The following is a 25,351-nucleotide window of genomic DNA, read 5'->3' as shown; positions in this document are numbered from 1 at the left end:
ACCACAGGCCTTTTTTTTGGGCAAGCCTGCATTCGAGGCAGGCCTTCTGTTGAAGAATTTTATATAAATCCTGCGCTAACAGTAATCCTCCTACTCCCCGCTACCACAGCTGTGGATAGTGTGGCATGCTCACGCTTTATGTCTCCTTCTTGCAAACTAGGCCTATAGCCCAACCATTTACGTCTTCAAAAAATAACAACTTGTCAGATATGCCTTCATATCTTTGGGCTTCATTCAGCATTTTGTTCTTCCACTGGAAATGACTCTTCTACATTTGCTGCCTGCTGCATCCTTTCTGTTTGTATTGTTTAGAAAATGTTTGATGTCTTGAGTTAATGCATTAAACATTGTTTGCTGGTAACCAGCCACAAATAGCCTACAGATTCTTGCACGCGTACATTCTCTATTCTCTCCAAAATGTGCCCGTTCTATAGGCTGGCCAAGTGCGTAATTCTGTGGCATAAAGCAGATGCATTTGTTTATTGTACAGAAAAATAAAAATAACCTGTCAAGCAGTCAATTGACTACATTGCAGTCAATAAGTAGGGCAAATTACGAAACCAAAACGTGGGTCATAGTTGTCTAAGCCTCTGCTGTGAGGCCAAACCCATGAACAAAGACGCATTGATACAGTGGGCAGTGCTTCGACTTGGCCAGCTTCACTTTCAAGGGTCCGCTGGGATCACGCTGCTGTATCACGCCGACTTTAATTTGTATTTTTCCAGTGAGACGCTGCAACAACCCAAACAACCGGTAGATGGCTCAAGTGAGCAGGGTGTCTCGTAAAAGAAATGGAGCCTGGAAACCCTACACAGACTTCACTACAGACTTTAGCAGACTGGTTTAGAAATAATGTAATAGCCAGAAATATGCCTGCCCTGCCCTAATAAAGAAATATTTGGTTAACTGCGAGTGAATCCCGCTTTGCAGCCCGTGAGACGCAGGGACAAATTAAACATTCTGGTTTTCTCCGAAAGTGCAACGATGATAGACAGATATCATTTGGACAAAATATAGAGTATTAACCTCCGTTGCTCAGCCAAATGCCTTCCTGTTACGTCCCTGTTATCACGGAGTTACAGGCAATAAACGATTTTGATGGTCACAAGTTTACTTCATTAGGGACTGTTCGTTATTTATTTAAGGGGCTACCGGAGGAGTTTTGGGAGCATTAGTCCAAAAAAACGACGGACCCTACCTCGCCAGCAATACATTTTTCTATGACCCTCCAAAGTGATTATGAAAAAATCACTGTCAACTTTTTCGGGTTTATCGCCTACTGTATTTTAACGTTTTCACATATTTGGCCATAAGCCGTTTATCATAGGCTATCACGAAAACCAAACTACAAAGGCGAACACTTTAACAGGGGAATTAATTGGGCATGAATCATGCTGAACGCTATTTCGCTACCTTAGAATAATAAGGTTCTATCTATGTTTTTGAGTAGGTACAACCGGGACGATTGAAACGGGGATGAAACATTCCGGTTTTCTCCGAGTGCAACGATGATAGACAGTCATCATTTGGACAAAACATGGAGCATATTAACCTCCGTTGCTCAGAGTTACAATCGATAAACGATTTTTGATGGTCACAAGTTTACTTCATTAGCGGTTTATTTTTTTGGATTATTGGAGTGTTTTTCATTTAAAGGTTTGACTTCGTGCTTATTCAGTAGAGCATTTAGTGCTCTCCCCAATCCCAGACGTTCACATTGCATGTTTGTTTGTAATGGATGCAGCCGCGAGATAGGCTATGCGTTTGACAATGAGTTGTTAACAGAACCAAGACATATAGCCCAGCAGCAATCTAGGGACTGATCGTTATTTATTGAAGGGGCCACCGGAGGAATTTTGAGTGCTTCAGTTGGAAGTTGCATGACCCTCTCTTGCCTGCTAGAAATTGTTCAATGACCCTCCAACAGAATTGTTAAAAAAGACATGACCCTCCCCCAATTGTCTTCCGCCCGGCGCGCGGCCACACACTTTGTGATAACGTTCTTAAATCAATCTTTCCGTGAGCTTGCATGCTACCAGTCCTTCCTTTTCAAATGTATTTGCGCCTGTTTGCACAATTTCACAAATAATCATCGTGATTAATAGTATGACAAATAATCCCTGTGCACGGGACGAAACAATGCATGCCAACTTTTTCCGTGTTTATCACGTATTTTAACTTTACCCGCTGTCTTGCCGTTTTAATGTTTTCCCGTAGAATATCCCATATTTTCATACTCTCAAAACAGCCCTGCCATCGGGCCTGTCTCTGTGTTGCCCTGTTGCTACCCCTTGCCCTTCCAACTAAACAGATGTCTTCAAATCATCGTTTTCCTTGCTTGAAGGCGAACTTAGAGTGATGTTAACCTATTTAAGTTTAACGGCGCGATTGTTGTGAAGCACGATTCATTGGCTTGCATGTTAGCCTTATGTCTCGTGTAGGCACCTGAGGCTACTCAGCTGCAAGAGAAATAATTTCCCCTGTTTGTATGTTCACTGCAGGTTGGCCTACCATAACTTACCAACTCTGCACTGTAGACTGGCTATTTATATTTTTTTGTGTGAAATAAGCAAATGTATTTGTTCAACTTTATGAAGCAGAATTACGATAGGGTACTTGGAACATAATACATTTGACAAAGGACAGATGAATGTTGCTAGTGACAAAATATTAACTTTCAGTGTTTTACGATAATCTTTTGTCATGGGGAAGTGTTTTTCCCATGCATTTATTCTAGGTTACTGTCAGTGACTGCCGTGGAGAGAAGCGGGTTCTGTGTTTCGTTCATGTCAGTGACTGACGCGAGAAGGTCTGTGTTGTGTTGTGTTGCGTTGCGTTAATTTATTTTCATTGGGCATACCGTGCCATGCCGTCCACAGCTCTTCAGTTCTGACAAAGCCAAAATTACTCCTTTTGAAACAATGAGTGCAGGAAGCGCGTTTGTATGGTTATATTGCTTGGGTGGGTGGGGGTCCCAAGCAGCTTTCAGCCATAAGGCTACTTTGAGAACATTTCAATTCACCCGACACTAATATTCAAAATGTTGAAAACTATTTCGGCATAGCCTATAAAGCAGTTTAATTAAATGGAATGTTAGTTGTAAACAAACAAGCTACTTGGTGAGGCTTGGCCTCACAGATGCGCTCGTGCCTTTCAGATGGCAGGAAAAATCTTCACGATAGGCCTATTAACTAACCACCCGATTCACGTTGGCTGGGGGGAATCAGACAATTGTGCCCAGTTAATCCGGCCCTTCCCCCAAAAAATCACACCTTCCCACCTCTGACAGCTTAAAAGAAGTCAAGAGGACTCCTCACTCCTTAGACCTATTCACAAACCTGCGGTTTTGAAATCCTATGCAGCTACAGGAGCTTCCAATCGCGAGGAAGCATTTTTGCATTGTAGGCATAACTAACATGCAATAACGCCGCCAACAACAACCAAAACTAGGCTAATCATTGTCAACATGTAAATTAAATGTAACATTAGTGTGAATCAAATTAAAATGTTCTCTTTTGCAAACGTAGGCATAGTAACAGAATAATTTAATAATGTTACAAAGATACTACATCAATCCGTATGTTTCATTGGGCTACTAGGCTATTTGTTTTGCCTTGATTCATTTAGGCTAGGCCTTTTTATTCAGGGGCCGTATTCACAAAGAATTTTAAGGCTAAAAGTAGCTCCTAACTGGCGAATTTAGGAGCAACTCCTAAAAATAATGGGCGTGTCACTCCTAACTTTAGGACTCCTAATTCTTTCACAAAAAAGTAATTCCGCGAAGCATTTTAGACCTAAAAGTAGCACCTAAGTCTGGGACAGCTTAAGTCGAGAGGACTCCTAACTCACTAAGACCTATTCATAAACAGCTTTTTTGTGGCATTTTACATTGCGATGTTTTGAAATAGCCTATGCTAACAGGAGCTTCCAATCGCAAGGGGAACAATTTTGCATTCATAAAAGGGATGCAATAACGCCACCAACAACAACCAAAACTACTCATTGTTAACATGTAAATGAAATGTAACGTTTCATTGTGAATCAAATTAAAATGTTCTCCTCTTTGCAAACGAGCCTAGGGATATGGTGACAGATTCATTTAATAATGTTGCAAAGGTAGGCTACTGCATCAATCCATAGGCCTATGTTTCATTAGGCTACTAAGCTATTTGTTTTGCCTTACTCTTTATTCATTTAGGCTAGGCCTTTTATTCAGTTATTAATCATCTTCCGTCCTTCGCACTACTTGTGTAGCGCCGCGCATTCTCCGACCTGTCACCTGTCAGTCATCATCGGAAGAGAGGTGTTTGGAATTCAGCGTTACAATCGTCCAGCCAATCAAGGTGGTCACTTCAGTCAAGCTCGTGCATGAGTAATGGCGTCATCCATAGCCACGAAGACTCACTCCTAGTTTAGGAGTTGTCTGAAAGGCTTTGTGAATAACGTTTAAGAAAACTCCAATCTAAAATCTTTAAGTCGCGATTTAGGAGTAGCCTACTCCTAGTAGTAAGATAAAAGCCTTTGTGAATAGCCTCTGCCCCAGTTATTCATCATCTTCCGTCCTTATGTAGCGCACGCATTCTGAGACCTGTCACTCATCATCGTAAGGGAGGTGTTTGGAATCATGCCAGCGTTACAATCATCAGCCAATCAAGGTGGTCACGCTTGCCCATTTACCCAAATTAATGGTCGAATATTACTGATGATCATTGTTATTTAAGAACATGCAGTGTGCGTGGGGTGCTAAAACATCTTGCTCGTAAAAAAGCATCATAACGCACATTCTGGCTGGTCTGTTATTTACTGTAGGCTCATGCCAAAACCACATGCCTTTATTTTGGGCAAGCCTGCATTCATTCATTCATTCAACCTTTATTTATTCTCGGAGGGTCATTGAGGAAAGCCCTCATTTTTCATTGAAGCCGAAATTACAGAAGCGAAGCAAAGCTCCACAAACAAGACAACATTCGGGCCTTCTGTTGAAGAATTTTATATAAAGCCTGCGCTGACAGTAATCCTCCTGCCCTGATAGGCCTACCACAGCTGTGGATAGTGTGGAATGTTCAAGTAATAACACAATCCAATGTGTGTCTCAATTGTCCCCCGCTGACCACCTCACACATTTCTCTAGATTTTGCAACGAACTTACATGACACAATGCCATAAAATATGCCAGTTTTAGGACACAGAATAATGTTTGTAATGATACCAGGTAGGCCAGTTATTGTCGAAGGTGCATGGTGAAGTGAAATTCTTACTTTGGAAAACAAACATTTGCCGATATCATCGCCGATCATCAGAATATTGCATATAACATAGAATATAACAGATTCTGTGTTCTGGACTGTAGGTAACTTGTTAAGCCAGTGGTTCTCAAACTTTTATTTCATTCCCCACTTTGATCAAGGGGCATGACTGATGATAGTGGAGATAACGTGTTATCCCGAGGCTTTTGCAAATCAGCATCTTCGACGGTAGTCTATTAAAAATTATAAGTTTTCGATGTCCCAAACGGAGAGCCATACTTTATTGTTTTTAACGATCTCTATGCTACTCACAAAAATGTAGGCATGGGGACATGATGAAGTAGGTTATCCAACTGTCGTGTGTTAAATTATTGTGATGACGAGCCAGTGGTTTTCAAACATTATGCTTGACTCGGACATCTAACTAAATGCAACATGCTCATATCGTCCTCGCATTCGCAAAATGAGGACCAGTGTTTTGTCAAATTGCAAATAGCTATTCGTTTTAACTATTTTTTTATGATAGTAGCCTATACAAAAAGCACTTCATACTATCTTAATCTTGGAATATGGGGGGGGAAGTGGCTGGCGTCTGCAGTCAGCCAAATATGAATGTAATTCTGCGGCATAAAGCAGATGTAATTGTTTATTGTACAGAAAAATAAAAATGACATGTCAAGCAGTCAATTGACTACATTGCAGTCAAGAAGTAGGGCAAATTAATTTCTGAAACCAAAGCGTGGGTCATAGTTGTCTAAGCCTCTATTAAAGCCTGTTAAAAACGTCGCCAGATAGTATTAAATCGGCAACAACATTGTTTTCTGCAGAAGCCTACCCAAGGCTACAGATTAATTCCTGAACAGTTATTTCTCTACTGGCTCAATTATCACACCACTGTTTTGATTTTATGAAGTTGCTTAACCCCAACACTGACAATAATGTAGACAGCAAATTTCGATTTCGATTTTAGTGTAGTCAAGCCTTAAGCCATACCCAAGTAGCCTAAATCGAGGTAATGTTTAATTATGCATGATTTATTAGGCTGGGATTACTCTCGGCAACAATTATGTAAGGGGCGCAGGCAGAGCGGCGTGTACAGTGGCAGAGCGACGCACAGTGGCTGAAAGTGGTACTAAAAGCTTCACGCAGCTTCACGCCGCGTAATGCGCGAATGAAGTGGTCATTTGAAAGCGATGCCCACTGTATCTGCAATAGAGTTTTTTTTGGCGAAACAAGCTCACAGCTGAACGAGTCATAGCACTGAAGGGAGAGGCAACTGGCATGTGATCTCCCCATGGGCCAATGGATGTACAAGTTTTCTCCCAGTGCCTCGATATTTAATCCAGTGTTTTGTCAAGTTGCAAAATGCTATTCGTTTTAACAGTATAGTAATAGTATGAAGTACTTTTTGTATAGGGTACTATCTTAATTGCTTTATACTCAATACTTGACCAATGGCTATTGCATCTGTCTATTGAAAGTGAGAATGTGGCATGTGATCTACTGTGTAGGCTTCATAAAATAAAATAAACAGATTGCTAATGGCCTACAAGCTGATCTGGGGTGCGTTCCCGTATTACCACGGAGGTTAGCTTTTACTAACGATGCATCGCTCAACTAACCAACATGTAAGTTACGACTGTTTACCAAAACTGTCGATTTTTATATAGTACTATAAGTTTGGACCATGATAGTTTCCAAACTTCAGTAGTCTGGACGTTAAGTCTAAGGTGGTTAATGACGTTTAGTAGCACGTGAACGGGCACCTGCACATACTTCTGTGGCGCATTGCGTTAAGGCCGGCAGATGACAGCCGCAGTTGCACAGCAGTTACCAGTCCCCTGTCCAAGAGTTCGAATCTGGGTCAACAATATTGACATCGTTGTTTACATAAGTTTATCTTTTGTGCAGATCATATTATCAAAATCAGAATCAGCCTTCTTGGCTTGGTTTGCGTAAACTAACAAGGACCCCTTGAAAATCATAGGCTACATATTCTCATATTCTCAGCTGACTCGTCAAAAAGTGTCCACCACCTTATTGTTATCTGCAGGTGTGTGACCTTTACTTACGTGCACATGGCTGCAAATTGACTTTTAATTCATGTATTTTCTGCCTTGGCCATTTTAAAATATGGATGTATGGTGGTTAGAAGTGTAAATATCAATTAGAAACCTAAATATATTCATAATTATTAATTTGCAAACAAATAACTGGCGTCAGTAACGTCTTTGACATGAAGGTCCCTGGAACTATGCTTCTACTAGCATTCTACCACAGGTCGAGAGGTGTAGTTGTAACTACACAACTTTACGATAGTGGTTGCGAACGATAGTTGCTACTATGGTTTTGGGAAACACTAATGTAGTGTAACGATGCATTGGACTATGTAAGTTCCAAATATGAATATAATTCTGCGGCAGATGTATTTGTTTATTGTACAGAAAAATAAAAATGACATGTCAAGCAGTCAATTGACTACATAGCAGTCAAGAATTAATTTACGAAACCAAAACGTGGGTCATAGTTGTCTAAGCCTCTATTGCGTAGCCTGTTAAAAACGTTGCAGAAGCCTACCCAAGGCTACAGATTAATTCTGAACAGTTATTTCTCTACTGTCTCAATTACAACATTGTTTTGATTTAATGAAGGCGTTACTCCCAACACTGACAATAATGTAGACAGCAAATTTCGATTTAGATTTTTCGTTACCACCGTGTAGTCAAGCCTTAAGCCATACCCAAGTAGCCTAAATCGAGGTAAATCGAGCTTTTTCAGAAGGGGCAGCAGGCAGAGCGATGTACAGTGGCAGAGCGACGCACAGTGGCTGAAAGTGGTACTAAATCGCGACTCTTGGACATTAGAGCAGAACAGCAGCTCATAGCTCTTATAGACTCCATAAATTTAGATATTTTACATCATCCCATTGATCAAATGGTAGATGTTCTCAATCGTGAATTAGGCGTTCTGCTTGACAGAGTGGCACCCTTAAAGACTAAAAAAAGGCCCTGTAGCAAACTGACACCTTGGATGAACGAAAATATCCATGATCTAAAAAGATCATGTAGAAAAGCTGAGAGAACATGGAGAAAAACTAAGTTACAGATTCACCGTGCCATTCTAAAAGAAAAAATAGCAAATTATAATAGAGCTATTCGGAATGAGAGAAGGAACCACTTCTCTAAGGTAATTGCTGAAAACAGTGGAAACTCTAGGGTGTTGTTCTCTACCATTGATAGGCTATTGCATCAAACACCTTTTGATACACTCAGTCAGGCATCCTCTCTAAGATCACGAAGAATTTGCAGACTTCTTCAAAAACAAAGTCATTTCTATAAGGGAGGCTATTGGTAACACAAGTAATATGTTTGATAGTACACCCAAAAAACAGCCCCCCAAAATTAAGGTTCTTTAGCACTATTACTCAATCTGAGCTTAGTAAAATTATAACTCAAACCGCTCCTCAACATGTGTTTTTTGATTCAATCCCTACTAGATTCCTCAAAAAGTATATGATAGCTTAGCTCCCTTTATTCTCAAGGTAATAAATACCTCATTAGAAACAGGTATATTTCCAACTGCTTTTAAAACCGCTGTTGTGAAACCTTTACTTAAAAAGTCAAATCTTGACCATACCAATTTGAGCAACTACAGGCCTATATCAAATCTACCGCTCCTGAGCAAAGTACTTGAAAAAGTCGCTTTGTAATCAGTTAAATACCTTCCTCAACGAAAACAGTATCCTTGAAAAATTCCAATCAGGTTTTAGATCAAATCACAGCACAGAAACGCTCTAGTAAAAATAGTCAATGATCTCAGACTGGCTACTGACTCAAACAAAGTCTCAATCCTTATTCTTCTGGATTTGAGTGTGGCATTTGACACCATTGATCATAGCATCCTAATTCACCGCCTTGCGAAGTGGGTCTCTGATAATGCTCTAAACTGTTTTCAAACCTACATTACTGGCAGAGATTTTTATATCAGTCTAGGAGATCATGTTTCTGAAAACATGACTTGCCTTTTGGTGTGGCCCAGGGGAGCTGCCTTGGTCCCCTGCTATTTTCCCTATATATGCTTCCGTTGGAAACGCCATAAGTCAGCATAATGTAAACTTCCACAGCTATGCAATGATACCCAATTGTATATTTCTGTGGAGCCAACTAACCAGATGGCCTTTGCTCCCTCACTGCATGCCTAACCTCCATTAATCAGTGGATGAGCAAAAACTTTTGAAACTACATGATGACAAAACAGAGGTACTTCTGGTTGGACCAAAACTAAAAGCGAGATATTATTCTTAGTAATCTGGGGAACTTGGCACACCAGGTCAAACCAAAAGTAACAAGCCTCGTGTCATCTTAGATGCAGAGTTAAGTTTTAAGCCCCATATCAGTAAAGTTACTCAGGCAGCCTATTTCCACCTGAGAAACATTGCCAAAGTCACGGCCCTTTTTAACTCAACAAGATGCAGAAAAACTAATTCACGCCTTTATCACTAGCAGGTTAGACTCCTGCAATGCACTTTTCACTGGTCTTCCCAAAAAACATCTAATAAAAAAAAAAATGGCACTCATACAGAACTCTCATGGCTAGACTTTTAAGTAAGACCAAGAAGAGAGAACACATCACCCCTGTGTTGGCTGAACTGCACTGGCTCCCTATTTCCTATAGAATTGATTTTAAGGTTATGTTAATTACTTACAAAGCTCTGAATGGCATAGCACCTTCATATATCTCTGAGCTTTTAATATCTTATCAACCACAAAGGAAACTTAGATCATCCAATTCTAATCTTTTAATCGTACCTAAAGTGCTCCACAAACAAAGTGGAGAAGCTGCTTTTATACATTATGCCCCCAAACTATGGAACACCCTGCCTCTGTACATCAAGCAGGCGAGTTCAGTAAATATTTTTTAAAAAGATCTGAAAACATACCTGTACAGGAAAGCTTTTAGGTAACTCATCTTATCCTGTAGACTACTTTTTCAGATTATTCTACATCTGCTGCTATTGGAGGGCGCAACCAGCCAGAAGCAGATGGGCTCCCCCTATTAAGTCAGGTTCTGCTCAAGGTTTCTTCCTGGAATATGGGAGTCTTTCCTTGCCACAGTTGCCATATGGTGTGCTTGTGGGGGGTAAAGGGTTAAGGCTGCCAGTCTTATGACATGTTATTTTCTATATTTTTGATATGTTGCTGAGTAAATCATAAACGGCCCCAGCAATGAAGAAAAGTGATTGATAATGACTGACTGACTATTATTGGGTTACATGCTTCAAATGTAAAGCACTTGGAGCTGCATTCTGTGTATGAAAGGTGCTATACAAATAAAGCTTATTATTATTATTATTATTATTATTATTATTATTATTATTATTATTATATTAAAGCTTCACGCAGCTTCACGCCTCGTAATGCGCGACTGAATTGGCCATTTGAAAGCGATGCCCACTGTAAGTCAACATAAATCCAGTGTTTCCCCTAGAATTTTTTCCAGCAGCGGTGCTGTTGATCGTAGGAAGCCAAAAAAAAGAGAAAAATGTGAAAAAATGACTCATTAAATGGTGACTTCTGGTGGATTTTGTGAAAGAAATGGACAGATTGAGTTACAAATTATGACATAACCATCAACACAAGCATTTACAAAGCATGATTATTGCAGTACTTGAACAGGATTTTTCATGTTTTTCTTTCACCTTTTTCATTTACATTATTAGTATTAGCCACTGTACAACTGTACACTGTAGGCCACTGTACAAACTAATTACTATTTAGAATATACAGTGCTGTGCATAAGTTAAGACATTTATATATAATAACATTTATTTATTTACGATACATGATACATTAAAAAATAATTGATGTCCTTTTTTTTAATTAAGGCATTAAGACAAAAGGCAAAATATGTTTTTTATTCCTCCCTTTAGTCAATTTCAGCATGGGTGTCTTAACTTTTGCACAGCACTTTAATGCCGTGACGCCCGTGACGCTGGCTTGATTCTCACGGTTTTAAGCTAACTTAGTAGCGTTGTTGTGCATGGTGCATAAGAATATGTGGATGAAATTAATTATGTTTCCCATGTCATTTGGTAAAAAATAAATGGTCAAAAATTCGAAGAAAATTTGTGTCTTGTATCATATCTAAAATTTTGGTGAGCTCTACAAGAATTACAAACTATCTCAGATGTAAATGCTTGCGTATCCTATTACTCAAATTCAATTAAACCCACCAATAGGCTATCTAGACCTTAGTTTCACAGCCTAGGTATGTTAGCAACACAGGGCTTGAAAGCATTGCCTGTATCACAAACAAAAATGAAACAATGCGTGGAATTTATCTGGGAATAGGCTACTGAAGGTAAGGGCGAGCTATCTCGCTGGCGTGTTTAATTTGGTTCCTTGGTTAACATAATGTAGGTTACCTTTTTTTTTGCACAAAATTGCGTCTGCTAATAAACTTAAACATAAACACAAACAAGCGTGATCTCCTGTGGAATCCCCGACTGCGCCTTCAACGTTAGCCTACTATTATTTGTTGACATGAAACCTGAACGAACGGCAGCTGTTCCTGAAGTTCACTTGCGTCTACTTTTTTTACAGTGGCCCTTGAATTCCAGGAGCGGCGCTGCGCCGCTGATTAATACATTGTAGGGGAAACACTGAAATCAGTCTGGTTTTAGAAAAAAACCCGCACTTCACCTAAACAATGCTCACAAGCAGAAACGGTTGCAGTGGGCTCAGGAATACATGAAGACTAATTTTCAAACAGTTTTGTTTACGGATGAGTGCTGTGCAACCCTAGAGATGGATGGAGTAATGGATGGTTGGTGAATGGCCACCATGTCCCAACAAGGCATCACCATGAGACATCAGCAAGGAGGTGGGGGAGTGATGTTTTGGCCCGGAATCACGAGGAAAGAGCTGGTAGACCCCTTTAGGGTCCCTGATCTATGAGGGTGGGAGGCAGTTCACATCCAAGCAGCAGCTCTGGGAGGCTATTTTGACATTCTGGCAGCTCTGGGAGGCTATTCTGCAAAGACATTAAAGCAGAAACTCTTCAAGAACTCACAAGTTCAATGGATGCAAGAATTGTGAAGGTGATGTCAATGAAGGGGTCCTATGTTAACATGTAACTTGGCTAAGATGTTTTTGATTGAAATAACTTTTGATTTAATTTATATCACCTCCTAATGCTGCAAATTCAACAAATGACGATATATCGGCGGGTGATATATTATTGGCCGATAAGTGAAAAAATAAAAATAATATTATTGGTCTGATAACAGAATTTCGATGATTTGGGCCGATATTTTTTTAAAGCCCTAATTTCCAGACTAGGCATACGTAAGGCCCATCTGGCTACACTGAGGTACTTGAGCTTGGTTGTCTATACTTCTTCCTTAATATAATGTCAGCGGTATGAATATATTTCACCATTCTAACAAGATCTGTGGATCTGTGTTGAATCTCTGCATCCCAAAATCCTCTCATGAATGATCCGCCATTTAACCTTAGCAGAGCGGAGCTCAGCCCTATCTAGAGCCGTCTTGTGCTGGTGTGTTTGCACTTAAAAATGGCACAAATTAACAAACTCTTTGCAGGGCTCTAGACTAACTTTTTTCACTGGTTGCACTGGTGCTCCCAACTTTTTTTCTTTTCCGACCCCATTCCATTGCAGTTTTACAGGATTTTTTTTAAATAGCTGCCTGTCTATATTGACTGGTAAATGATTTGGATAACAATATGTTCAACATAGTTCTTTATTTGAAGCAAAATTTCAGAACGCAGGTAACTTATTGAAAACGTGCTGGTGCTTAAAGTGCTTCACTTTAAATGTAAAACTTAAAATATCTCAAGATAAATGAAATTTTAAAATCTAAATTAAATGTGCAAGTGTTGAACTTAATGCTAAAATGCTTTTTTTGAGGCAGTATAAATTCCTAAAACAAATAAAAAGATAATATTATTTACTTCTCAGATCAAGAGTTTGTAATGCAATCTATATTTAATTTGAATGTTATATTTATTATTATTTTCAATAAAAAGATTAACTGGAGGCACATTATTGACAGAGGCAACATGCCATGACATGGCTTACCTTGGGCATGGGCATGCTTCACTTCGATGTGTCCAATTAATATATTCACCGGTCTTCCTCCCCGCAAGATATGACCGTAAACAATGACGCATTTCTTTGTGGCGATATTGGAGTCCATCGTATTTGGCTCATTAACTGGTGCTGTCTCCGGACTCTGGGTTGACATAACATGGGAACTTGATGGCTCCGTGTCAGAGCATTGGCTATGACCTTCGGATGAATCGGGCCTTAACTTCACGAAGAAGTTGTCAAGCGTTCTCTTTATGTTGTTTCCACTAAGTCTGATGGGTCTTGGTTTACTCGCCTCTAGCTAACCGAAGACTAGCTCCGCATCGACGATCTCTCACCTAACTAGCATATTCTCAAACGTACACACACACACACACACACATACAGGAATGTCTGAACCACGGCCAATCAGATGGGGGTCCTGCCCTTCCTTATTTCTGATTGGTTAAGACCATGTTATGGGCCCAGATAGACTTTCAGAATCACGTAAACCTTTTTTTTTCGCTCAAAGGGCTGGTCGACCTCATTTTTTTTTAGTCGCACTGTTGAAACGTTAGGTCACACTCTAGAGCCCTGCTTCGGTGAGACAAGTACATAAGTAGGCCTAGTTCTAAGTTGTATTTTAGTAATTTGCATTTTGTTAGCTTGGGCCTGACATTTTCACAGTTAGTAGATTATTAGTGTATACACACTGAAAATATTTTTGGTGGATAACTTTGCTGATTAGGTATTTTTTTTAAAAATAGGTCTATGGGACTTAACATTGGAGCTGCTCGCAACCACTTGGGGCGCTGGTTTTCACTTTCCCTCCCTATACACTGTCGCTAGCCACTCACTTGCAATTCGCTGACGTCAGGTTCACTCGAAGGAGCCACACATAGGGCGAGGCTACTGCTATTTTGTTGACTGCTGAACCATGATTATTGACTATTATGACTATTATGAGTTTTGTCCTTCATTGGTGGTGGAAAAAATACTGCAATTAAATTATGTTTATTAAATGCTGTCCCCAAATCACTTTTCACATTTTTTTTTCAAGAGCAATATTATTGGTTATCGTATTAGTATCGGCCACAACAAACCAATAAATATCGGTTATAGTTATCGGCCCTAAAATTCCATATCGGTGCATCTCTATTTACAACCTATAAAATGTCTTGAAACTCTGTTGTGCATAATAATTTGGAACAGTGCATTTTGAGTTTTTTATTTAAAAAAAAAATACTGTTCTCATTGGGAGGATTGTTCAATAAAATTCGAATTATACTTTAACGGTTGATGACTTGAACATTTTATTTATTTTTGTCATTTGCATCAACTATTTAGGAAAATCTGAGAAAAATGTAATTTGCATAATAATTTGGAACGCAGTGTATGTTAATTCGAGTATTGACTTACTTTTTTGATAGGCTAGTATTATAATATTCACAGACTCTTAAAATCAGTACAGTGATAAATAAATGGTGTAGTGGCTAAAGCAGGTGACTTGTCCCAGCGTTGTAGGTTCGATTTTCTTGAAATGAGATTGTCCCCTTGCTTTTGGCTATGTGCAGGTGAACTAGTGTGACACGTGGATTCAATTGTTTTTGACTGATGTCATGTACCTATTGGTCTCTGGATGTAGAGTAACTATATACATACATATTTATGGTCAAAACCTATTGTTGTGTCTTGTAGGCTCTTACTTAAGTAAAATGGAGAGAGAGAGGATGCGAACTCCGCTGCCGTTAAGCCACGAGACTGACAATAACCCTTGCGATACCCTGAAACTGTTTTATATGCTTGCAATAGGTTTAGATTTTTACTGATGGCAATGACAATGCCAGCATTAATCACTTGGTTTAAATTAGAAAAATGTCGACATAGGCCATGGCAGAGAATTTCTTGGGGGTGGGGTATTACACGTTGCCACTGTTTCCACCAATGATATGTATCGCTGCATCATCAACAACGTTGTTGGAACTATGGTATTCGAACGCCGGAGGTAGCGAATTGCGACACAGGTACGATGCTTTCTGGAAACGGGTGTTACAACGTCGTTGTTTTATCACAAGTTGCGTCGTACCACAGTGATTGAGCAACGCCGTTGCTAACTTTTCTATAAACGCGCCCCAGATTTGACACGGAATGACCCTACTACATTTTTGGTCTTGTGACATTCCTATTTGGGATGCTTTGCACTGCTTGGACCCTGATAATAGCTGATTATTAAAGCATCTTGAAAGCTTGGATCTCAGTCCAATTCCTTGATTTTTTTATTTATTGTTGTGATATTTAGCTTAATAGTCATATTTTACATTATATCTTATAGTATAGTGATAGTCTTATAGTTTCTGTTGTTCAAAGTGGTGCTCTTTTTTAGATCGTGGAGATTTGGAAGATATTTAATCATCATTTTTATCTCTTCAAGGTTAAATATTGAAGGGCTGTTGGTTTACTTTCCGTATGACTACATTTACCCTGAACAGTATTCTTATATGCTGGAACTCAAGAGAACACTTGATGCTAAGGTAAGAAATATTGTTTAACCCCCCTGTGATGGAAAGCAGTTTGTCATGTGCTCCCTTACATACAAAAACTTCTCTGTAGGGACATGGTGTTTTGGAGATGCCATCAGGGACGGGAAAAACTGTTTCTCTTCTGTCCCTAATTGTTGCATATCAGCGAGTGAGTAACCATACCCATGCACTTATTGACATACAGTTAGAAGTTGTTGCTGTCTTTAGCCAACAAGATTGTTTTTGTTATACAGGCTCATCCCCTGGAGGTAACCAAACTCATTTATTGTTCACGGACAGTGCCTGAGATAGAGAAGGTGAGAAGTGTTTATTTTTACTACCAGGACATCAAGATGCCACTGATAATCCTTTAATGTTGTGGTCTTTCCTCTTTTTGTCAGGTTGTGGAGGAATTGAGGAAACTTATTGAATTTTATGTTAAAGAGACTGGCAAGGAAAATAACTTATTAGCACTGGCTCTCTCTTCCCGAAAAAACCTGTGTATTCATCCAGAGGTGTGTATTCACAACTGTTCTGTTCATTATGTGAAGAAAATACTATATTGATTAACTGCATGTTTGCTATATATATGTCCATGTCCTCGTTCAGGTCAGTTCACTGCGTTTTGGGAAGGAGGTGGATGGGAAGTGTCACAGTCTGACTGCTTCGTATATTCGAGCACAACGCCATAGTAACCCCAGCCTGCCATCCTGCTGCTTCTATGAAGTAAAGTGCAAGAACAAACATTAGTGCCAATATTGTTTATCATGACTACAAATACCACAAGGGGTTATTTCACAAAAGCAAAACTAAGAAATCCAAGATGAGAGATAAATTGAGGCTTGACCTAGCGTTGTCTGGTCATCCTAGCTCAACACATTTCATTAATGCCAATCCAGGATGGGTAGGAGCGACTAGGTCAAGCCAAGTGTAATGTAAGTGATTCAGAGTGTCCGCATTTTCATTATTCCTCAAAAGAAACCCACAGTTGGAATGAAAAGTCACAGAAAATAGCGTTATTCACACAAAGTTGAACAAGAGCTTTTGATTTACAGTAGACTAAAACCGAAGATTTTCTTTTTTGAATGGGGAAACATGGCTGTTTCTGTAAAACAGCGAGAGTAGGCATGGTGGACCAAGTGAATGCATAATTACGTGTGCACCCACATGAGTGCTTCCTCATCTAGGCACACGACTTCATTAAGAAAAGAGCACACCACTGTACAGAAACACATAGTATGACTAGGCAATTCCACACAAAACTGTCACATTCATAACGGCAACTAAATACCATGGCATTGTGTTGCCGTTATCGATGTGACAATTTTGGGCGGAATTGCCCCTATATAGGATTTATATTGTCTATCACCGAATTCATTGAAATCACCTTTGGAAATTTGCCCTCCATTCTCAATCTACTACTGCTGTAGGTTATTCCTCAAACATCCATCAACAAAAGAAGCAAGCAACAATGTTAATAATTCTAAAATAACTAGGCTATCACAACTAAAATGATTACCCCATGGCATTATATAGACTATCTGTGGTGTTTAGCGAGCAAAATAAGACTATAACTAAGTCTGGCTGTAACTTCACAGAACAAATTCACATGGTAAAGCAAATTCACATAAGTATAAGTATATATACTTTTTGATCCCGTGAGGGAAATTTGGTCTCTGCATTTAACCCAATCAGTGAATTAGTGAAACACAAACAACACACAGTGAACACACAGTGAGGTGAAGCACACACTAATCCCGGCGCAGTGAGCTGCCTGCTTCAACGGCGGCGCTCGGGGAGCAGTAGGGGTTAGGTGCCTTGCTCAAGGGCACTTCAGCCGCGGCCCACTGGTCGGGGCTCGAACCGGCAACCCTCCGGTTATAAGTCCAGAGTGCTAACCAGCATCGACGATCTCTCATCTAACTAGCATATTCTCAAACGTACACACACACACACACACACACATACTGGAATGTCTGAACCACGGCCAATCAGATGGGGATTTCTGATTGGTTAAGACCATGTTATGGGCCCAGGTAGACTTTCAGAGTCACGTAAACTTTTTTTTTCGCTCGAAGGGCTGGTCGCACTGTTGAAACCTTAGGTCACACACTCTAGAGCCCTGCTTCGGTGAGACAAGTACATAAGTAGGCCTAGTTCTAAGTTGTATTTTAGTAATTTGCATTTTGTTAGCTTGGGCCTGACATTTTCACAGTTAGTAGATTATTAGTGTATACACACTGAAAATATTTTTGGTGGATAACTTTGCTGATTAGGTATTTCTTTTAAAAATAGGTCTATGGGACTTAACATTGGAGCTGCTCGCAACCACTTGGGGCGCTGGTTTTCACTTTCCCTCCCTATACACTGTCGCTAGCCACTCACTTGCAATTCGCTGACGTCAGGTTCACTCGAAGGAGCCACACATAGGGCGAGGCTACTGCTATTTTGTTGACTGCTGAACCATGATTATTGACTATTATGACTATTATGAGTTTTGTCCTTCATTGGTGGTGGACGTATTAGTATTAGTATCGGCCACAACAAACCAATAAATATCGGTTATAGTTATCGGCCCTAAAATTCCATATCGGTGCATCTCTATTTACAACCTATAAAATGTCTTGAAACTCTGTTGTGCATAATAATTTGGAACAGTGCATTTTGAGTTTTTTATTTAAAAAAAATATAATTTTTTGTGAAACCAAGTCAAGGCTAAATTCAGCCAGAATAGCCAAACAATTCCAGCTTAATCCATTATTTAGGTTTTGTGAAATACCCCTCTGGAAAGCTGAATCTCAAACAAGAATGTTGTTTTAATCCTCCTGTCTGAATGTTTCAGGAGTTTGATGCAGTGGGAAGGCAGGTGCCAGTTTCAGCTGGTGTATACAACCTGGATGATTTGAAGGATTATGGGCGTAGAAAGGGATGGTGTCCCTACTACCTGGCAAGATACTCAGTAAGTGTCATTGGTACTGCTCCCTACTATCTGTTAAGATACTGTATGCTGTTTCTTATCCTATTCAGACAGAATTAAGTGGTAAATAGCAGTAAACTTGTGAAAAAAACATGTGTGAAAGGATTTTAAAAGGATTGTATTGCGTCTGAGCAAGCTGACACACAGTGCCATGTGTCATCATCAACATGGCATGCGAGGGGTCATGTGCCTTCGAAATTTTGTCACCGTGCATCAAAGGCCGCATTGAGTGCATGTAGACTGCGCATGTAAAACTTAGCTGTTTTCAAGTCAAGTTTATTTATATAGCACATTTCATACACAGAGGTCACTCAATGTGCTTTACATAAACAAAACCAAACAATAATAACAAATAAAAGCATAGAAGGGCAACAAGAATAGTTCAAAAGGTAAAGATCATAATAAAAAGAATATATAAATATATAATAATAAATGATATACACATGGTAAAATCATTTAAAAATAAAGAAGAATTAGTAAGCAAAAACAAAGGCAAAAGTAGTAAAAAAGTAATAATAGAATAATTATCAAGGCAGATTCAGAATTTGTAACTCAGCGCAGTTAGCAGAAAGCATCTGAGAACAGTTTGGTCTTAAGTCTAGATTTAAAACTGGCTACAACTGGGGCCTTTTTGATGTCATCCGAAAGATGGTTCCAGAGCTGAGCCGCATAGCAGCTAAAAGCTGCTTCACAATGTTTAGTTCCAACAGTAGGTTTTACTAACAGGTTTTTCACCTGGGACCTGAAAGGACGAGAAGGTGTGTACTGCTGAAGCATGTCTGATAGATATTTAGGTCTTGCTCCATTTACTGATTTATAAACAAGCAATAGTGCTTTAAAGTCAATTGTTTGACTTACTGGAAGCCAGTTGTAAACATGCCCCTCCAGTTGTAAACCCTGTCAGTTTTCAACTCAGGATTCAATTTCCTTGCTTTCATCCATTAACTGAAACATTAGCAAGCTGGAATGATAGAATTTGTAGCCTAATGCCACAAGTCAACACCAGCACTGTTGACCTCTCATTCCCCCTATTCATTCTGCATGTCTGGCTCCTCGAGTGAGGACCGTTCAGGAGCTCTTTTGCAAAGGGATATGGAAAACTATTAAGAGATTAAGAATTACCGTAAATTAACATTACTTATATATTTGCAAGCTAGTTTGGTCGTTGATAAGGTGACAAAAGAAGTTACATTATCCATGTAGGCTAATGCAGGTGGTTAACATAACTTTTCATAGTACCCTACTAAAGGGTAAGCTTCTCGGAGAGCGCAGAGTTTTGCAAATGTCAATATTTGCATTTCCAGAGCAATCTTTATGTATTGATATGTGGGTTATGGCAATAGGCTACTTGCTATGAATTCGGAGTAAAAAAAGAAACATTGTAGTGCTTATTTGATGTTATGAGGGAGAGGTCTGTGTCAGTCCTTGATATCACCAGGATTTTTCAGAGAACAGAATTTTCATGCAGAGATTTCCAGAGTTAATGTAGGCCTACTGTAAATGGTTATTTTTTTCAGGTATTCTCTCAATTTGTCAATTTTATTTACATTTCTGACATTAAGAAACTTTACAAAAATAGTATGTGTTAATGTCCATTTTCTTAAGTTTTTCATTTCAAACATAAGGCATACTCCAAACACTTCTTCAGGTTTGGCAGTTGTTTCATTTTACCTGTCTCTCCCAAGACAATGATGATGAGTTCTGCTATTGGTATTATTTTTTACCCTTAGAGGTCTTAAAAAATGTCTTAAAAGTCATTACATTTGTACTTCCAAAATGTGCAGATACCCTGTAACACCATTTTCAACTCCATTTTGGTCTCATCATGCCAACAAATCTTTTTCCATTTGACCTTGGAATCTCCCACATGTCTTTGGGTGAACTTTGAGTCGAGATTTAATAAGAGCTTTGTCACTCACCCATAGAGCTTTGACTGGTGAAGAACTCTGGCAAAAGTTGTTGTATGCATGGTTTCTCCCATCTCAGCTGCTGAAGCTTTTAAAGGGATACCAGGCAAGCCTGATGCTTTTTCTCTACGAAGCTCCCCCTACCGTCTGTACGTGTCGATATGTGTGCGAGCCCTCGCTCGGTCTGAAGCTCTTTTCCTTTTCTTTGCATCTTCCGTCAAGGGTTTTCACTGCTTATTCGCCGGCTCTGCCATTATACACACGTTTGCAACAATCACTAGCGTTTCGTTAGCCTGCCTCTGTGCTGGGGATGCAGGATGTAAACTGATCCTGCTTCTCGCGATGTCTGAGACTTTGTGAGACTGAAGGTCGGCAGGTAGGATACACCGAACTTGCAAGTGGGATATTCTTCCTACAAGCAGTAGGGGCGGGCGAGAGAGCCTTTATTCGCCCCGTAATGAGTCATTTAACCATATACCGACTTACGAAGATGATTAATTAACACGAAAACGTTGCCTGGTGTCCCTTTAACTTCTTCAGAGTTGTCATAGGTGCCTTGGTGGCCTCCCCCACCATTATTGTTCTAGAACGGTTCACTCAGTTTGGGGTGACGGCCTGCTCTAGGCAGATTTGCACACTTGCCATATTTCTTATATTCCATAATGATGGATTAACTTAAAGCGATGATGCGGAGTAATTTCACCCTAGGGTCCTTTGCACAATGACCCCGAGCCAAACACCCTCCCAGAACCTGTTTTCCCTTGGTCGAACTCTGGTCGAGTAGCGCTGTCAGAAACTAATGACTTTCTGCAGGCGCTTATGGAACCTATAGAGTATCTCGTAAATTACTCCACTAATAATGCCCTGAATGGTACGAAACTTCTACAGTAGTACAACTATGTTCTTTACTCATAAAACGAGGCACCAGGAGTTTATTTAAATAACACTTTGCTGATGGATTCTTCCCTCTGCTATATCTACTGCTGCGTCAACGCAGTGTTTCCCATACATTGACTTATTTGTGGCGGCCCACCACAATATCAACATTGACCACCACACAATGATTTTCCTGGTTGTACTAAATTGTGCTTAAGGCGAGACACTACAGGTGAATAGGGTATTTTAAAATAATAGACATCACCATGAAACTTCCTCAGTTGATTACTCACACAAGTATGAACAAAAAATGTATTATAAAAATGTATATAGGAAATTTGATTAAGATGTCACATAAATCAGGCCAGGAATGATTTATTAACAAATCCCTCCGTAAATATCTTCAGAATACTGCTAAGTGTATAACTGGAAAGTTTGGTGTACATAGGTGCTACATAGGCGGAGATGTTTCTACTGGAGAATGAGAAAAACTCAATTTGAGAAAACAGCCAATTCCGTTCTCAGCCTAGACTCGCCTTTGAACTTTCGTGATTGGTTGCGGTTACAAAGGAAGTGTCCATATTTGGATAGTACATTGTCATGCAGGAAAAACAGAGCTTTCCAACGGTACTACACATGTTATATTTTGTATCACGGTCGCGGTAGAGCATGAAACGTTAGAAGACTAACTTTTGGTGAATTTAGGAGAAATATACAGGCGCGAGTAGACAAAATGTAATGAAATAAACACCTAAATGTGTAAATCGGGCTTTGTTGTTGTAGTAGTGTGAAAGAATACATGCTAAGGTAGCAGCAAATTAGCCCAAAATCTCGACATTGACCAGTACATGAAAAAACTATGTTTTCACCTGCCGTGTCTCGCCTTAAATCTGTTTAGTATCATAACAGTGCTCTACTAATTTGTTAAAAACTGTTGCATTCGAGTTAATTCTGCAAACCTACCACCACAAATAGAATTGAATTCTTTTTTTTTTTTTTTAGTATATTTTTTTGGGCTTTTTATGCCTTTAATGATAGGACAGTGGAGAGTGACAGGAAGTGAATGGGAGAGAGAGCAGGAGTGGGATCCGGAAAGGACCACAAGGCGGGAATCGAACCCGGGTTGCCGGCGTATGGTGCAAGTGCCCCAGCCAGTTGCGCCACAGCTGGGGCCATAGAATTGAATTCTGTGGGAAAAACTGCAACGTTACTTCTGTGATTTTTGCTGCTATATATGGGTTTACGAGACTTGTATATTATCACACTCTGTTTTTATTTGCATTTTACACATAGGGAGAAATGTTTTGTCTTGTTCCAGTGATTGGTAGACCTACATCTGAAACAATGCCGACACAGTCTTATCCACCACTCTCTCACCTGTAGGCCTACTACTGTAACTGATTGGGAAACCAAAGTTTTCCCAAACTTGCGATCTTAAAGAGACCTCTAACTCTTGTGGGTCGCCACCACTCGCCATACCGTCCTTAGTGCTGCTATCTCTGACTGACTCACTTGACCGTCAACCTGACAAATAACTGTAAGCGGACCTCGGCTACCTAGACGCCAGAGCTAAGGCGGGACTACAGATTAAGTGTCCCTAAAGAACTACGGTATCTAACAGTAGTTCCGCAGTACATTAATTAATTTGCGCACAAGTTTTATTTATTTTTATACCGTGTACATGTATTCTCTGTGTAAAATCATGCACCGAACCCTGACGCCTGTACCGTTTCGGTTCAATACGAATACATGTATCGTTCCACCCCTGTGTGCATTGTTTCAGTGCTGGGCTGTGTGACAGGGGGTGTGAGAACAGGCTGAAAAGCCAATGTGTGTGTGTTTTTTTTATTTTTTTGCATTTCTTATCCAAACAACATCAAACTTGACACTGCACTCACTCGTGCCCTTACACACCTGCTATGTTTGAAATCAGTCAGACAAACGGTTTGAGAGATATTCGAATAACAGGCACTCCGACAGGTGTTCTGCTCATTAATAGATCAATGTGTACAAATGTCATTTATGTATGTGGTGAACAGTAAGGGCACTAGAACGGAACCTTATGGAACTCCAAGGCTTCATAAAGTTCTACAAAGTTGCATTTAAATTTATTTTTGGATTGCCATCTGTTGTGATCTGTAATCATTCTGATTGCACTTTGATTCCTCTGACAGATCCTTAATGCAAATATAATAGTGTACAGCTACCACTACCTCTTGGACCCAAAGATTGCAGACTTGGTCTCCAAAGAGCTTGCTAAAAAGTCAGTGGTTGTCTTTGATGAAGCCCACAACATTGGTAATTAAAACCATGACTCTAAATAACCTTTGAAATCCATTTGAAATGTCTGCAGCTGCCATTTTAGCTATTTGTAAATTAGTTGTAATTTTTCTTTTTTCCAGATAGTGTGTGCATTGATTCCATGAGTGTCAACATCACACGCAGGACCTTGGATCGCTGTCAACTCAACGTGGACACTTTGCAAAACACAATTCAGAGGTAGAATACTCTAATGATTCTTCAGTAATGTTTATTGTCATAGCCTGATGGAGTGACACTAAATTTAAACTGTACACTTGTGTATCAGATGACTTAGAATAGGGCAAAATGGTGCCCTATGTTTGGAAGGTCAAAAAATCAATGATACCATACAATTTTTAAAATGATTTGTGGTGGCTGTGGCAGCCATTTTGCTTTTCAACATAGCTAATTATGTATTTTGAATGATGCATCTTAAACTAGCGTGTCCTACAGATTAGATTATCGTTTGTGATTGTAGCTGACCTGCCATTGGGGTAGGTGGGTAGTGGTGGGGGCGGTACACCATGGTAAGCTTGACAACCCCACTATATTTTTTTATTAGCTTACCTCTTATTAGCTCCTTACATACTTTCTAAAACTGTATTTACCATAATTTTCCGGCCAGGGCACTGTGATTATAGATATATACAACCCCAAATCAGAAAAAGTTGGGATGTTGTGTAAAATGCAAATAAAAACATTTAGTTGTAAAAAGGACACAGACAACATATCAAATATTGAAAATGACATATTTGACTATTTCATGGAAAATGTATGTTAATTTAGAATTTGATACCAGCAACACGTTTCAAAAAAAGATGGGACGGGGCTAACAAAATGTTGGTAAAAGCAAATGGAGGCAGAGTCTCTTAGAAGTAAAGATGTGGGTGTATTCATCACTCTGTGGACAAATGATGAAACCCCCATCATCATGAAGTGCTTCAAGAGGCTGGTCCTCCTGGCCCACCTCAAGATCTTATCTGCTTCGACCCTCACTGGACCCTTTCCAATTCGCCGACCGTCAGAACAGGAGCCTGGAGGATGCCATCTCTACAGCGCAACAACTTCACTCTGCCTTGATCCACCTTGACAATAGCAACACCTATGTGAGATTGCTGATCATTGACTTCAGTTCAGCATTCAACACCATCATCCCCTTCAAACTGATCACCAAGCTCAGTGAACTGGGCATCAATACCTCCCTCTGTAACTGGATTCTGGACTTCTTAACCAACAAACCTCAGTCTGTTAGGACCTCCTTAACCATCACCCTGAACACCAGCGTACCACAGGGATGTGTGCTAAGCCTGGCTGTATATCAATGAGGAGCTCTTGAATAAGTGCATTGATGTGCATTGATTCAAGTGATTAGAACCTTTTGTTCTGAAAAAACAAACACACAAAATGTGTGTCAATTGAACCCCCATATATATATAT

At 39.7% G+C, this 25,351-nt stretch overlaps 1 protein-coding gene across 2 annotated transcripts in view; it reads left to right on the top strand.

The window, feature by feature from the left end:
• The window catches only part of ercc2 (excision repair cross-complementation group 2), a 155,387-nt gene that overhangs the window by 27,175 nt on the left and 102,861 nt on the right, over positions 1-25,351 (top strand). For both annotated transcript variants that reach the window (XM_048264434.1, XM_048264435.1), the window contains exons 2-9: positions 15,766-15,865; positions 15,945-16,022; positions 16,108-16,170; positions 16,255-16,368; positions 16,463-16,579; positions 18,696-18,812; positions 23,788-23,911; positions 24,016-24,112. In XM_048264434.1, the coding sequence (XP_048120391.1) occupies positions 15,766-15,865; positions 15,945-16,022; positions 16,108-16,170; positions 16,255-16,368; positions 16,463-16,579; positions 18,696-18,812; positions 23,788-23,911; positions 24,016-24,112 (810 nt within the window). The remainder of the gene's footprint in view (positions 1-15,765; positions 15,866-15,944; positions 16,023-16,107; positions 16,171-16,254; positions 16,369-16,462; positions 16,580-18,695; positions 18,813-23,787; positions 23,912-24,015; positions 24,113-25,351) is intronic.

This window comes from Alosa alosa, chromosome 15 (genome assembly GCF_017589495.1).
Source record: "Alosa alosa isolate M-15738 ecotype Scorff River chromosome 15, AALO_Geno_1.1, whole genome shotgun sequence".
Classification (NCBI taxonomy): domain Eukaryota; kingdom Metazoa; phylum Chordata; class Actinopteri; order Clupeiformes; family Clupeidae; genus Alosa; species Alosa alosa.
Note: the sequence above shows the minus strand (reverse complement) of the source record. Positions and strands in the feature narration are given on the sequence as shown.